This window comes from Dermacentor variabilis, chromosome 3, assembly GCF_050947875.1.
Source record: "Dermacentor variabilis isolate Ectoservices chromosome 3, ASM5094787v1, whole genome shotgun sequence".
In the NCBI taxonomy this organism is placed as follows: domain Eukaryota; kingdom Metazoa; phylum Arthropoda; class Arachnida; order Ixodida; family Ixodidae; genus Dermacentor; species Dermacentor variabilis.
Window position 1 is genome coordinate 192,322,881 of NC_134570.1, and position 14,234 is coordinate 192,337,114.

Here is a 14,234-nt window from a genome sequence, read left to right on the forward strand (position 1 = left end):
AAAGCACCAAAGTGCAGGATGAAGTGGTTAGCAGAAATAAGTACAAACACAAGCGCTGATTCGCTCGCAGTACGGTGTCACTGGATTCCGTGGCACATCTAGACATTTGTAGGAGCATGTAGAGACACTGTCTAAGTAAGAGCTACCTTTTCAGCTCTGCGTGCGGTGGGATTCGTGCTGAACCTGGGGCTGAGGCACAGCGTCCATTGAAACTACGGATGTTCAGATACTCATGTATTTGATTTTAAATTTAATAGTGAACATTCAGATAACTGGGCTCGCGAATCGCATATCTACTATCAATATTTTTTTAAATATTTGGTATATTCAGTGAAATACCTGGCCATGTGGGCAGCATTGTCATGGCATGCAATGTTTATCCATACAAGGTTCGTCCAGGTTGATGAGACCGATTTAAATGATTAATGCAACATGGACAGAAGGAGGAAAACAAAAGCAGTGCGTATGGAGAGCACGAATGCACAAAGATCGTATTCTATATGTGTGTTCAGTATTCATACTCGCAGACTTGCACAGCTTGGAGCTTTCTGTCCACATGCGAGTATAAGCACACAGATGAGCTTGTTGCCGGCTGGTTGCCCCTGGACCCCAATGTATGTCGCTTCAATGGCCCTCAGTTTACCCCATATGCATGATCTCGATAACGATCACTCATGAGCCATCCTCAGGGACATGTTAGAGACAAGGTTTCCGCATCGGCTTGCAGCTCGTTGTCCGATCGGCCGGCAGTAATTTTCATCACGGCCACACTATTTGGCCGTGCTGTCTAGCCCGTTAAGCCTAAGTGGAACTGTGTCTATGGGTGTTGGCATGGCTGCAACTAAAGTTACCACATCAATGCATGCCACACAATGCTCAGAAAGCCAACAAACTGTTTCGCCAATAAAAGCAAGTCTATGGGATGACCATTCATGGCTGCCATCATTGTGGAATACTGTATGGTATGTGACCCTCGTTCCGAATGCCGTTTGTGGGAACATATTTAGTAGCTCTTTTAGTAACTTTGAGTAAGTCGTCACAAGATTAGCTCATGATAGGCTCAAAAATGTATTGCGACTAATGTTCTGACCACCCAGCTGCAGATGTGTTTACATGGACGCATCTGCAGCATTTGAGAAGCTACGACAGGCGGCAAACAACGCCGAACCCAAAAGTGAAACGGTGCCCCAACCTAGTCTACGCTGGTGACCGCACAGAGCCGTGCCAAGTCACGTGATCTGCAGTCCCCACTTTTGTCTGTTGCACAGATTGGCCTTAAGCCACAAATTAAGCCACAAGCTGGAAAAGCCCTTCTGTTTTCTGGAAAAAAACTGGAAAGCAAAACTTTCTAAAAAATACAAGATTTTTATTAAGCACAGTACAACTCGTTGTTAAGCTGAAAATCACATTGGTATTCGGGACAGCATAATTTCATCTATTTCTTTACCTTTACCATCGATCAAAAATATTTTCCAAACTTCTGTAAACAAAGTGAGTTGTTATCAGTGCTGGCATACTAATTTGGTGTTCCCTTTAATAAAACTATACCATACTATGCGTCTCGATTCCTAGGTACTTAAGTTACTGAAACCTAGTAATATTGTTGTTACATAATGTGAGCAGAATCGTGAGCATGTACTGCACATTTTTGCACAAGGTTTGTAAGCATAAGACTTGGTATCAAATTTTTTTATATTAGGTACAGCCGACTTCATTTAATTCGACTGTGGTTAAACCAATTCTATTTTTCATTGAATTTTATCCCGAATGAAGGTCCTGGGCCTGCATCCACACATTTCTATGGGACCACACTTGTTATCTCAATTCTGAAATTAGCCTTCATCATCATCATTATCATTTCTTGTCCTTTAAAAAAAGGACCCCTTTCAGGGTATTACATAAGGGGGGGGGGGCGCAAATGCATCAGTAAACACTATGGTCATTATTATACAAGGGTTAACTTAGCTATACAATGCTAAACAAAACTTAGTATACATGCTAGAAGAGGATGGGCGAGAAAAAACAAAACAAAAAGTAGTAACGTACAAGTTGGCAGTAGAACTGGCAGCACAACTGGCAGCATAAAAAAGCAGTAAAAAAGGTAGATGTTGATGAGTAACAGTGCAGTAGCGGTAGGTTAAGGGTTTAAAAAACATGGCAATAGGTGCCTAAATTTATCTGAATCACTTTCACTTACTATATTGTCACGCAGTAGTGACGGTAAAGAAAGCATCAATACTGGGAATGATGCAACTAGCGTCTATTCTGCCACGCCGAACCGTAAAGGTAGCAGGAGAAAAAAGTCCGCCTACTCGTGCGTGGTATGAAGGAGGAACTTTTCGCCGGAATGATATGAAGCCCACTGAAGACTGTTGATGAATTTCTTCGCGAGGCCACTAGCATCGAGAAGATACTGGAAATGCGGAGCTGGCAATTTCAGCCACCGCACTAACTCAACAAACTATGCTGGAATGCAGTCACTGGGCACCATTCTTTGAGTGTAGCCTCTTTTTGAGGGCACAAGTTCACCCAATAAAACATGCTACACTCAAAGAATGGCGACAGTGGCAAACACAGTCGGTGATCGGCGAAAATCTGATCAGTGGGTCAAGCACATCAGCTTTTATACATGAGCCATCAAACGTTCCACAGTAATTGCTGGTGTCCACTGATGTCTTCCAGAAAGTTCTACACCATTTGTGTCGCGCATACATGCAATCAGATTACACGAGGTTCGGCGATTACAGACAGCAGATAGAACCATCGATGACATTCTGAAACATCCGATACACGCAGACGCGTCCTGCACTGTGCGATAACATTTGTTAAGCGGTGAAACGTGGTCACCTGATAAACAAGTTCATGTGTAAATACCGTTGGGTAGTGCGTTCCACAGTTCAATAGCAGTAGGTAACATGGATTTGTTGAAGGCATTAGAGGTACCATGCAGACGTTGTAGACTCAGGTTGCTAAACAGTTGGTGAGAAGTGCATTTGGATGGAAGTAGAATAGTGTTCTTGAGGTGTGGGAAATTATAATGCAGTTTGTGGAAAAGGGAAAGTTGTGAAATATTCCTACGAAGTCTTAAAACTAGGGATGCTGAGGGATGATTAAATGCCACTCATATGCCAGTCATAGTTTGAAGCGATAAAATGTGCCGCGGTATTCTGCACTGCTTCAAGCGAGTTAATAAGGTAAGTCTGGTGAGGGTTCCCAATTGCTGAGGCATACTCAAGTTTAGTACGAATGAATGTTTCATAGGTGAGCTTATGTGTGGGAACAGGAGACAAAAAAACCTATCTTTTGAGGAGGCCAAGTGATTTAGAACAGTCATTTATAAATTGCGTTATGTGTGCAGACCATGTAAGTTGATTAGTGGTAGTAATGCTGAGATGACGGTAAGGGTCAATTGAGTGAGGGATGTAGAATTAAGAGAGTACTGGTGGTTAACAATTTGATGCTTGCGAGTTACACACATGTACTTGCATTTGGAAATGTTGAGGGACGTGAGCCAATTTACTATTTTGCCTAGGTCTTCCTGGAGTATTAAAAGGGGTTAATTTGGTCATTATTGGACGATATGCGCTGGCCGATACAGGACGCAGTCATCATTGAATAACCGGATTGATGAAAGAGTGCTATTAGGGAGGTCATTTATAAAAATGAGAAACAGAAGAGACTCAAGCTCAGAGCCCTTTGTTACCCCTGACAAAACTGGACTACTTGACGACTTGAGGTTATTAATGAAAGTGTGTTGTGAGTGGTTTATGAGAAAACATTCAATTCAGGACAATATAAGGGGGTCAAGATTAAGGCAAGCAAGTTTCGCAGTAAGACGGTGATGGGGACATGATCAAATGCCTTTGCAAAGTCAAAATAGATAACATCGGTTTGAATACAGGAGCCAAGGCGGAGGTGAAGGTTTGTGGTGAATTCAAACAGGTGTGTTTCACTTGAGGGGCCTTGTCTAAATCCAATTATCCAAACCGTATAATTCGAACTTGGCTCGTCATCGTGCAAGCGCACAAGCCCAATGTTGACTGCAGTTAGTGATTCCCCTAGCAGAAGCATCCATCTTGGTGGTAAAGGGAATGTGCCGAACACGTCATCTCCTATGGAAAATGCTTAGGTATGTTTGGCAGGAATGTTTTCAAATGAAAACGGCAGCTTGCAAGGAATTGTTGTAGTGCTTACTCAATTCCAAAGCATGCCATATTGTCTAGGGCGGTGCAATCCAATAGGAGACCATAACCACATTCGCAACATTCAGCCATTGTTGCCAGCCTAGACACCGTGATTGCCATTTACATCAGAAGATGGCATCCGTGAAAGGCAACAAAAGCTTTCTCGCATAGTCTGACACGACAAAGCACCGCTTTCAGTCTGATTACAAATGCGCATTCAAATGCTAAGTTATTTTAAATCTTCAGCTAGCGGCAACAAGTCACTTCACATGTTCTTGGTGCTGCAGAGAATTAAATTACATGTGCTGCAGGACAAACAAGTGAAGTGGTTAGTCTAGGCAGGTGCCACAATCCTGCTTGCTACTGTTGCAGAGTCATTTGATAAATGTAGACTTTCAAAAGCGCTACCAACAACAACCCCCGGAAGGCGAATGCTTAGTTTCGGTTTCAAGGAACATGTGCGCTCCATGCAGTTGCCGGATATCCTAACTTATTTCTTTTATTTCGCTTTTTGTGAATTTGAAAGCGGGTGAAGCGCAGGAAGTGGTTGTCTTTGTGCGTCCGTCGAGCTTACCTCTGCTCACCCTTGCCACTTGTTCAGTGATATCAAGTGGGATCATGGTTGGTCATCTGCTTCGGTCACCAACAAAAATTTGCACCTGCAATGTTGCAGCTTTAGAATTTCATGACTTCATCTAAGATATGAATACAAACATTAACCCCTTATTAAAGCCTTCAGGTGTAGCACATTCAACATTAAGCACAATAGCGACAGAGAACACACACATACATGGTCCAATGTGTTCTTTCTCGCTTTTGTGTCCTGTTTTGGGTGTGCTATACCTAAGGCCTTCAATATGTTGTACCAACAAGCCCAACATGCAACCTTCACTAACCCCTTACTGCCCAGTGTTGTGAATATGTAACATACTGAATAATCATCGACTCCACATTAATGCACAAAAACTACAGGCTAGTTTTGGTGGTTGTGTGATCTCTGCAGATGGCTCCATCGTTAAAATATTTTCTCAGCAAGTGCACATCAAGGCTATCCTGTAATCGAGCACGTGCAGTATTATATATCTTTTTTGTGCTGTTCTACTGATATACGAGATGAGACTGGTCGTAAAATAAACATTTATTTTTGTTCTCGTGTGCCTCAACATTTAGTTGTACCGCTATGACCCCTCCAGAATGTGGACTAAGCCATAAAATGGCTGCATTTTCTCTGTGTCGCGAATTCGCAACACCAGGTGTTTGCCCCCCCCCCCCCTTTTTTTTTGTATTCCCGTGGCTGGGTGGGAATGCATGGTGGGAAGGGGGCTGGGTGGGAATGCAAAGGATATTCCACATCTGCCGCCAAGGTCTGCAAGTTAACACTGGCTAACACTCTCAGGGTTCTACTAGGAAACGTAAATACCCAAGAAAGTGGATGGGGAAATGGGGCCGCGGTAGCTAAATTGGTAGAGCATCGCACGCGAAATGCAAAGGTTGTGGGACCGTTCCTGACCTGCGGCAAGTTGTTTTTTCAACACAAGAAGGTACAGCTTCGTGTAACAATCAGCCTGCCCATTGTGTTGCACCCTGTGCCAAAGCAATTGTTGTGGTTTCTGTTTGCAGCTGCTTCGCTTCCAGCTGCGCCTCTTGTCTCTTGTCACACTGGTGCTGTCAAGGGTGCAGCCGCTGCCGTCATCCACGCTTGCCACTTGCAGCTGCCTTGAGCTAGATTTGTGGTCTTTGCTGCCTGAGGCCCTGGCCACACTGCTGCTGGAGGCGCAGCCATGCTGGCGGGAGGTTACAAAAATGGTGGGTTGGCCTCTGTTCTGCTCACCTTGCAGCTCTTGTTAAACGTTAAGATAAAGCGGACGGTAAAAAAAAAAAAAAGGCCTGCCATCGTGTACTTCTTAGCAATAAAGTTTCAATAATTCAGGCCAATGAAGACCATTAGTTGAAATTTGACGGGGACTGCCTAAAGGTGCAAATAATTAGCAGCCAGAAATGTCAGATTTGGCAGAAAACAAGAGAGTTTTCTCCACAAGAGGGCAAAAAAAAAAAAAAAAACTTGTATTCTTAGATGCCCAGTTTTGGGGGTACTTTCACTTTTGCGGGAATTCATGTGAGTAGCCGTCGGACGTGTTGGAGTGTACAAATGTGAAAAAAATACTGTCTTATCAGAGTGCCAGGAACACTGTTGTCCATCAGTGCATCTGTTCGGGGTAATGTGAAATGTCACAAAAGTTAGGAAAGTATTGGCCGAGAATGTGGCCCAAGTTTGTCAATGCATTGCAGAGCACACTCGTGCTTATCTAGTGCTTGCACATGCAGCAGAACCTCATTGATACAAGCCTGTTTTGTACGATTTCCCCGTACCAATGTTCACAATCCAGAGGATGAAAAATTACCAATACAGTTACACTTCTTTTATACCAGTTAGGATGTCGCGGAGAATGCAAGCTTTCGGCTCCAATGTTCAGCAGTACATTGCCAAATAGCAATCCTGTGACACGTTTGCTGGCAGCTAGAATGCATGGGAACAGGAAAAGGTGTGAGGCATGCGGAATTGAGAGCAGAAGTTGCCCACCACGGGTGCTTCCCCACAGTACTTGTCTTCCTGTGTCATGTAAAAATGCCGGCACGCTCTCAGTTCCCTCTTCAGGTCCCTGCAAGCTTTTAATAGGCGACAACCCAAATGCACTGCTGCAGGCGGCACGAAGGGAGTGTCATGTTTCGCTCTAGTAGCATCGTATTCCGGCGTTGCCCACCAGCTCAATTTAGTTTCGGTTTCCTGTCCCCATTTTAAAACACTGAAATGTGAAAACAGCAGAGCATGTCTCAGTTCACTTGAGCCCCACCAGCCCTGCCCAAAGAAGCTGCTGACCCAGGCGAAATTCAAGGAGTGCAAGCTAACGAAGCCACAAAAACTACAGTGCACATCTCAGACTGCTGGGGCACGCCAGTTCGGTGTGGATCAGCGTCAGATGCTGCAAAATTTGCGCAACGCCTCGCATTACATAGATGTCAACTGCAGTTGAGTCTGCTAAATATTTTAGTGTCTTCGAATCGTATGTTTTCCCGATTGACACATTGTTCCCCATATTTAAAAAGAAAAAAAGATATTTTTTTTTTATATGCATTTGAACGAAGTTCTGTATATGCGACCTGGTCAGGTCAACTAGGCTTTGCTAGTTTCAGTTTCGAGGCCAGTGGTGCCAGCGATGCCGGCAACTATCAGTGCCAAAATATTGCTATTTGTTCTCAACTCTGTAGTCAAATTAGCACGCAGCTGTGCAAGCAGAACCTTAATTACCAAAAGGCACACGTTAAGGTGCCTGAAATTTCAGTCGTCCTTGTGTTAGGTCTATGGGGCCAGTGTCGGTGCCATGAAGCAGTCTGAATAATCAAGCATGCCCGAATTATCGATGTCCAGAGTATCAGTCAGTGCATTAGAGATGAATCAGCTGCCAAAGTACAGTAAAACCTGGTTAGTTTGGATTTCACAGGACCAATAAAAATGTCCAAATTAACCGAATGTCTAATTATCAAGAGTATGAAGAAAAGAAAAACAGATGCTTACTTTGTCAACATACTTTGATTTACTGAATATCTCAGCAAAACCTGTTTATATTGTTACGTAGGAAGATGCCGACGAAAAGCTATATACAAGTATATTTACAAGGCAATACGCTGCGCTTGGCCAAGAGGCAACAGCTCGCGCTAGCCTCTAATCGTCGTCGTCATCTTCACCCTGCTCGCCTCTTTATCATCGCAAATACTGTTCCGTAGCACTACCCCCGGCGGCAAAAGCGCCGTCCCGGAGCGACTAAACGCCGGACTCGGAAGCAGTGTAGTAGGCCTTGAGCCTACTGACGTGGACGACATCACTAGATGCCAGAGGAGAGCACGAGGTTGAATGCACAGGATTGGATTGGATAAACTTTATTTATGCCTGCAGTTGGGCGCTCGCGCGCCCCGACGAGGGCCTACGTCATCCTCGAAGGTGCCGTTACTCGGCGCGGGTCTCCGCTCGCCATTGCCGGCTCGCTGGGTCCGTGCCTTTCGAGCGCCTCGAGGACCTGCTGGACGGCCCAGAGCTGATCGTCTCGGTCGTAGCTCTTCGCGGCTGCCTCGAGCCGCGGTGGGAGTGTTCTTGAGTTAGCGTCTTCTGGATATTTAATGCAGTCCCACAAGATGTACGTCACAGGCGTCACCTGGCGGAGCACGTGGTAAAGCCCTGTATATCGCGAAAGGAACTTCTCTGAAAGTCCGACGTGACGAGAGGGCGACCAAAGGAGCACGAGCGCTCAAGGCGAAAACTGTACGTCGCTGTGGCGGGCGTTGTACTGACGCTGCTGAGTGGTTTGCAAGGCCGTCAGTCGAGTACAGGCAAGCTGGCGTGCATGGTCCGCGAGGGCGATGGCGTCGCGCGCATACTCGCTTGTTAAGATCGCAGCAGGAGGAAGTGCCCTGTCTAGGGGCAAGGCAATCGGTTCGCGACCATACAATAGATAAAATGGAGAAAATCCGGCGGTGTCGTGCCGGGAAGAATTGTACGCAAATGTGATGTAAGGAAGTGCAATGTCCCAGTCATGGTGGTCCTTGGAAACGTACATGGACAGCATATTGGTAAGAGTACGGTTTAACTCCTCAGTCAGGTTATTGGTTTGAGGATGGTATGAGGTAGTCAGCTTGTGCTGAATGGAGCAGGAACACACAATGTCGGCGATAACTTTCGAGAGGAAGTTACGACCACAGTCAGTAAGTAGCCTTCGCGGGGCGCCATGACGTAAGATAATGTCACGCAAGAGAAAGTCCGCGACGTCAGTGGCGCGACTGGTAGGGAGAGCCCGCATGATAGCGTATCGGGTGGCCTAATCAGTTGCGACGGCTACCCATTTGTTCCCACAGGATGACGTGGGAAAAGGACCAAGGAGGTCTAATCCAACACGAAAGAATGGTTCCACAGGGACGGTGGTCGGCTGGAGATGACCGGCAGTTAGCACCTGAAGTGTTTTCCGACGCTGGCAGGGATCACAGGCAGCAACGTAGCGTTGGACGGAGCAAGCGAGACCAGGCCAATAGAAGCGGCAGCGGACGCGGTCGTACGTGCGGGTTACCCTAAGATGTCCTCAGTTGGTGCATCATGCATCTCAAAAAGCACAGTCTGTCGTAGATGTTTTGGCACTACAAGAATAAGATCAGGGCCATCAGAGAGGAAGTTCCTTCGGTATAGAATGCCGCCCTGGAGGACATATCGGCGAACGAATGCGTCGGTAGGTGTAGAGCGCAGATGCTCGATAAGTGCTCGCAGCGATAGGTCTCGGTACTGCTCATCGGCGATGTTAGCGAAGGCAGGCACAGAGAAAATGCCATTGGCGGTACTACCGTCGGCGTCGTCAGGCTCGTCTACCGGGTTGTGAGACAGGCAGTCAGCGTCCTTGTGTAGTCGGCCAGATTTGTAGGTGACAGAGTACGAACATTCTTGGAGGCGTAAGGCCCAGCGACCAAGTGTTCCTGTAGGCTGTTTGAGTGAGCATAACCAGCAAAGCGCGTCATGGTCTGTGACAACGGAAAAGGGTCGGCCATATAAGTATGGGCGGAACTTCGCAACCGCCCAAACTAGGGCCAGACACTCATGCTCAGTGATGGAATAGTTGGCGCTCCATGGGCGAGAGGAGCCTGCTGGCGTAAGCAATAATACGGTCATGGCTGCACTGGCGTTGTGCCAGTACTGCGCCAATTCTGTGACCGCTGGCATCAGTACGGACTTTGGTAGGCACAGAAGGATCAAAATGGGCCAGAACGGGAGGCGTTGTGAGAAGGTCGATTGGAATCGAGAATCAGAGGCCTCGTTATCGCCCCACTGGAAAGGGGCGTCTTTTTTCAAAAGCTCGGTTAGTGGTCATGCTATGGCCGCGAACTTTTTCACGAAACGGCGGAAGTACGAGCAAAGGCCGATGAAGCTGCACACATCCTTGACACACTTTGGAACAGGGAAGTGCGTAACAGCATGGATCTTGCCTGAGTCTGGTTGCACTTCATTCGCGTCAACGAGATGTCCAAGGATGGTAATCTGGCGACGGCCGAATTGGCACTTCGATGTGTTGAGTTGCAGACCGGCTCGCCGAAAAACGTCCAGGACTGCTGAGAGGCTCTCGAGGTGTGTAGCAAACGTTGGGGAGAATACTATAACGTCATTCAAGTAGCACAGGCACGTGAACCATTTGAAACTGTGAAGAAGGGAGTTCATCATGCATTCAAAAGTGGCATGAGCGTTACATAGACCGAACGGCATCACTTTGAATTGATAAAGACCGTTGGGTGTTACAAAAGCAGTCTTCTCGCAGTCGAGATCGTCCACGGCAATCTGCCAGTAGCCGGAGCAAAGGTCAATCGAGGAGAAATAGCGAGCACTGTGGAGGCAGCCAAGGGCGTCATCAATCCGAGATATGGGCAGTGATACTCGATACGGGCGGCGATGAATAGGAGGGGCATCGCCGGTATCAATGCAATATTTAACAGCTGTAGTTTAAACCAAAAAACGATTGTTAAAGTAAAAAATATTTTGGTACAAAAACAGAACGCGCGGTAGAGCTCACGAGTGTGCTCGGACGGCATGTCGGGCACAATAATTTTCTGTAGGTCGGCGATGGTACAAGTTGTTGACTGCGATGGTAGAGAAGCATCGGCTGAATTGTCGTCTACTACAATAGATGCTACTGAGTGATCCTCGAATGAGCAAAGCTGGGCCAGAGACATCCCGCATGGCAGCACTTGTGTCGTCAAGCAGAAATTGACCACTGGCAGGCAGACGCAATTCGCCGTAATAGATAAAACTATATGAGGTGCTGTGATCTCGTGTGTAAGGAGGACGTCTTGCATAGGAGCCGCAATGTAGTGACCGTTGGCGACTGGTGGGGATGACACGAAGTCAACGTAAGTTAGTGCCGAAGGTGGCAAGCGAACGGAGTCGACGGAACTGAGGCGACTGAGATGTGGTTCAGCGGGATCCAGAACAGGCAGGTCAAGGCGGACTGTACTGGTGGAACAATCGATGAGAGCAGAAGTGCGGAGAGGAAGTCTAAGATGAGGATGATGTCCTGGGGACAGTGGGCGATGACTGTAAATAGCACGATAGTGGAGCAATCAGCGAAGGAGACGCGGGCGGCACACATACCAATTACAGGGGCTGTTCTGCCATCGGTGACATGGACAACAGGTGTCGTGGTGGGTGTAATTATTTTCTTCAGCCGGTTACAAAGGTCAGCGTTCATTACCAACAAATGCGCCCTAGTGTCTATGAGAGCAGATACAGAAACACCGTCGACTTGCAGGTCCAGAAGGTTCAGATGAGTGGGCAACGTCAGTAGAGGATTTGGCGGCGTAGGGAGCAATGCAGCGTCACCTCGAGGCGCTGCATCGTCTACTTTTCCGGCTGGGAGCGGCGTCCGAAGGGAGTCAGCGAATAGGAGCGACGTGTCTGGCGGGAGCGAGATTGTCGTCGTTGGGGCGAAGGCGTATGAGAATAGGGGCAGTTCGGCGTAGGAGAATCTGTGGCGGCACTATCGGAGCGGGCAGCATAGGGACGAGAAGGGCCGCCTGGGGGGCGAGAGTAGGCAGTATATGTAGACCGGTTCGGGGAACTCCAGCGACTGCGACAGTGCCGAGAAATGTGCCCGATTCGATGCCAGTGAAAACAAATGGGCTTGTCGTCTGCAGTGCGCCATTCAGACGGGTTGCGGAAACGTGGTGGGTAAGAAGATGCGGGATGGGGCGGAATCGAAGAAGCCGAGTGGGTATCAGGGCGATGGGCCGAGCAGATTGTGTGAAGACCCATGTTTGCAAAGTCTTGGCGGACAACTGCCTGGATCAGGGAAACCGTGACTGCAGGTGCGTTGGAGGGGCTGGAGTCGAAGGCAGCCGGATAGGCGGCCTCGATCTCATGCCGGACAATTCTGGTAACATCGCCAGTGTTGTTGGGACGAAGAGCGTCGGCACAGGAAGATGTCGCTGGGGTGTTGGGCAGACGGGCAAACTGCTGGTCGATACGTCGGCTTTTAGCGAGTTTCAGGCAGCGGCACTCTTTTATAACTGCATCCATCGTCGCCACGTTAAAAACGAGCAAGTTGAAGGTGTTATCGGCAATGCCTTTGAGGATGTGGGAGACCTTGTCGGACACAGTCATGTGTGCATCATCTTTGTGGCACAGAGCCAAGACGTCCTGAATGTATGTGACGTAGGGCTCTGTTGACGTCTGCACACGGCCGGAAAGCGCCTTCTGCATGGCAAGTTGGTGACCGTAGGGGTTGCTGAACAAGTCTCGGAGCTTTTGCTTAAGCGAATCCCAACTGGTGAGCTCATCTTCATGCATCCGAAACCAAACTAGAGGTGTGCCACCGAGGTAAAAGACTATGTTGGCGAGCATGATAGTAGGGTCCCACCGGTTATTGTGGCTGACGTGTTCGTACAGGCTGATCCAGTCCTCGACGTCTTCCCCATCCTTGCCCGAGAATACATGTATGCCAGGATCACGGGGAGTGGGGAGAGTGATGTAGGTCGTCCAAGTGGCAGCAGGTGTCGGAGCCGGCAAGTCGAGTTGTCATCGCCGGGAGCCATGAAGGAAGGCTCGACGTACCGTCCACTGCGAAGCTCCGTGACAAGGTACAGGGAACGTCCATCTCCACCAGATATGTTACATAGGAAGCATATTTACAAGGTAATACGCCGCGCTTGGCCAATAGGCAACAGCCCGCACTAGCCTCTAATCGCCGTCATCGTCTTCACCCTGCTCGCCTCTTTGTCATTGCAAATACTGTTCCATAGCAATATTTTACATAATAGCAGTGCAGAAGCTGCAATTCTTGTTTTCTCGGGACTGATTAATGCTCATAACGACGAAGGCTTGTGACTTCCTTTGCAGCGTAGCTGCGGCACCTGTCTTCATTCAAGACATTCTTTTCACTACAGCGCACCCATCCCGATTATTTTTTTGCCAGTGAGCTGGTCGCCAACCTATCATCTGTCCTTCACAGTGTAGCTGGTGCTCTTCATCCTCAACAGCTTTTGCTGTGTTTGTGAACATAGCTATTGCTTTGAGTCAAAGCGAAGCTACTGTTTGCCACTACTGCTGTGGATGAAACTGCGACTGCTGTCAACACCATCATGGATGGTGATGATGCAGTTCTGAAGTTATGTGATGATAAAGTTAATAAACAACTCTAGAGAAAAAGCTACCATTAGCACTTATGCATTGGAATTGGTAACTTCAAGGGCACCACCGTGTTGCTGCTCTGTGCAGTCACACAGGCGCAGACAACGATATGCGATTCAGATGAGACGCACAAGCAATGCAACCTCGAGCCTTATGGCGGCGCCAGCTTGTTGGGGCACCTGCAAACGAATCCATTTGCACACAATAAATTTTACATTCTAATTTTGTGAATAGCCATCGGATCTTTCTGAAGAAATACAGAATTAACTGTTCACATTGTCCGTGTGTACGTGCTAGTTGTAAATGTTCGTGTTTTTGCATCATGTTTTGAATATTCTTAGCATTACAAAAATGAGAAGAAGCAACGTGGTGCCACCTTTGTGGTTGCCACTTTTTTTCACCCAGCTTTTCCTCTAGAGTGAGCACTAACTATGCATGCGGCCGATGCGCACACCGAGTCAAAACGAAACTACTGCTTGCTGCAAATGCTGCAGATAAAATCGCGGTCACTATCTATATGATCATGGGCAGTGACCACGCAGTTCTGGAGGCACGCGGCCGACGCGTACACTGTAAAAACGAAACTACTGTTTGCTGCGACAGCCATTCGGATGGATGGCGACTGCACATTTATATGAAGACATGGGGCCAACACAGTTTTATGCACAGCGGTAAACACAAGAATGAAGGCTATAAAGGCACAAACAGGTGCAAAGCATTCTGGCATTCACATACGGTTTACACTGATGACTATGGCGATGCAGACTCCTCCACTTTGTATTGGTTGGATGCTAGCACTGTTTTTGCTCTTTTGTGTCGCACTGGACCCTTCAACCACCACC

General features: G+C 47.6%; 1 protein-coding gene across 2 annotated transcripts in view; it reads left to right on the forward strand.

The window, feature by feature from the left end:
* Window positions 1–14,234, forward strand: part of LOC142576583 (focadhesin) — a 429,785-nt gene that overhangs the window by 389,637 nt on the left and 25,914 nt on the right. For both annotated transcript variants that reach the window (XM_075686768.1, XM_075686769.1), the window contains exon 35: window positions 5,805–5,990. In XM_075686768.1, coding sequence (XP_075542883.1) covers window positions 5,805–5,990 — 186 coding nt within the window. The remainder of the gene's footprint in view (window positions 1–5,804; window positions 5,991–14,234) is intronic.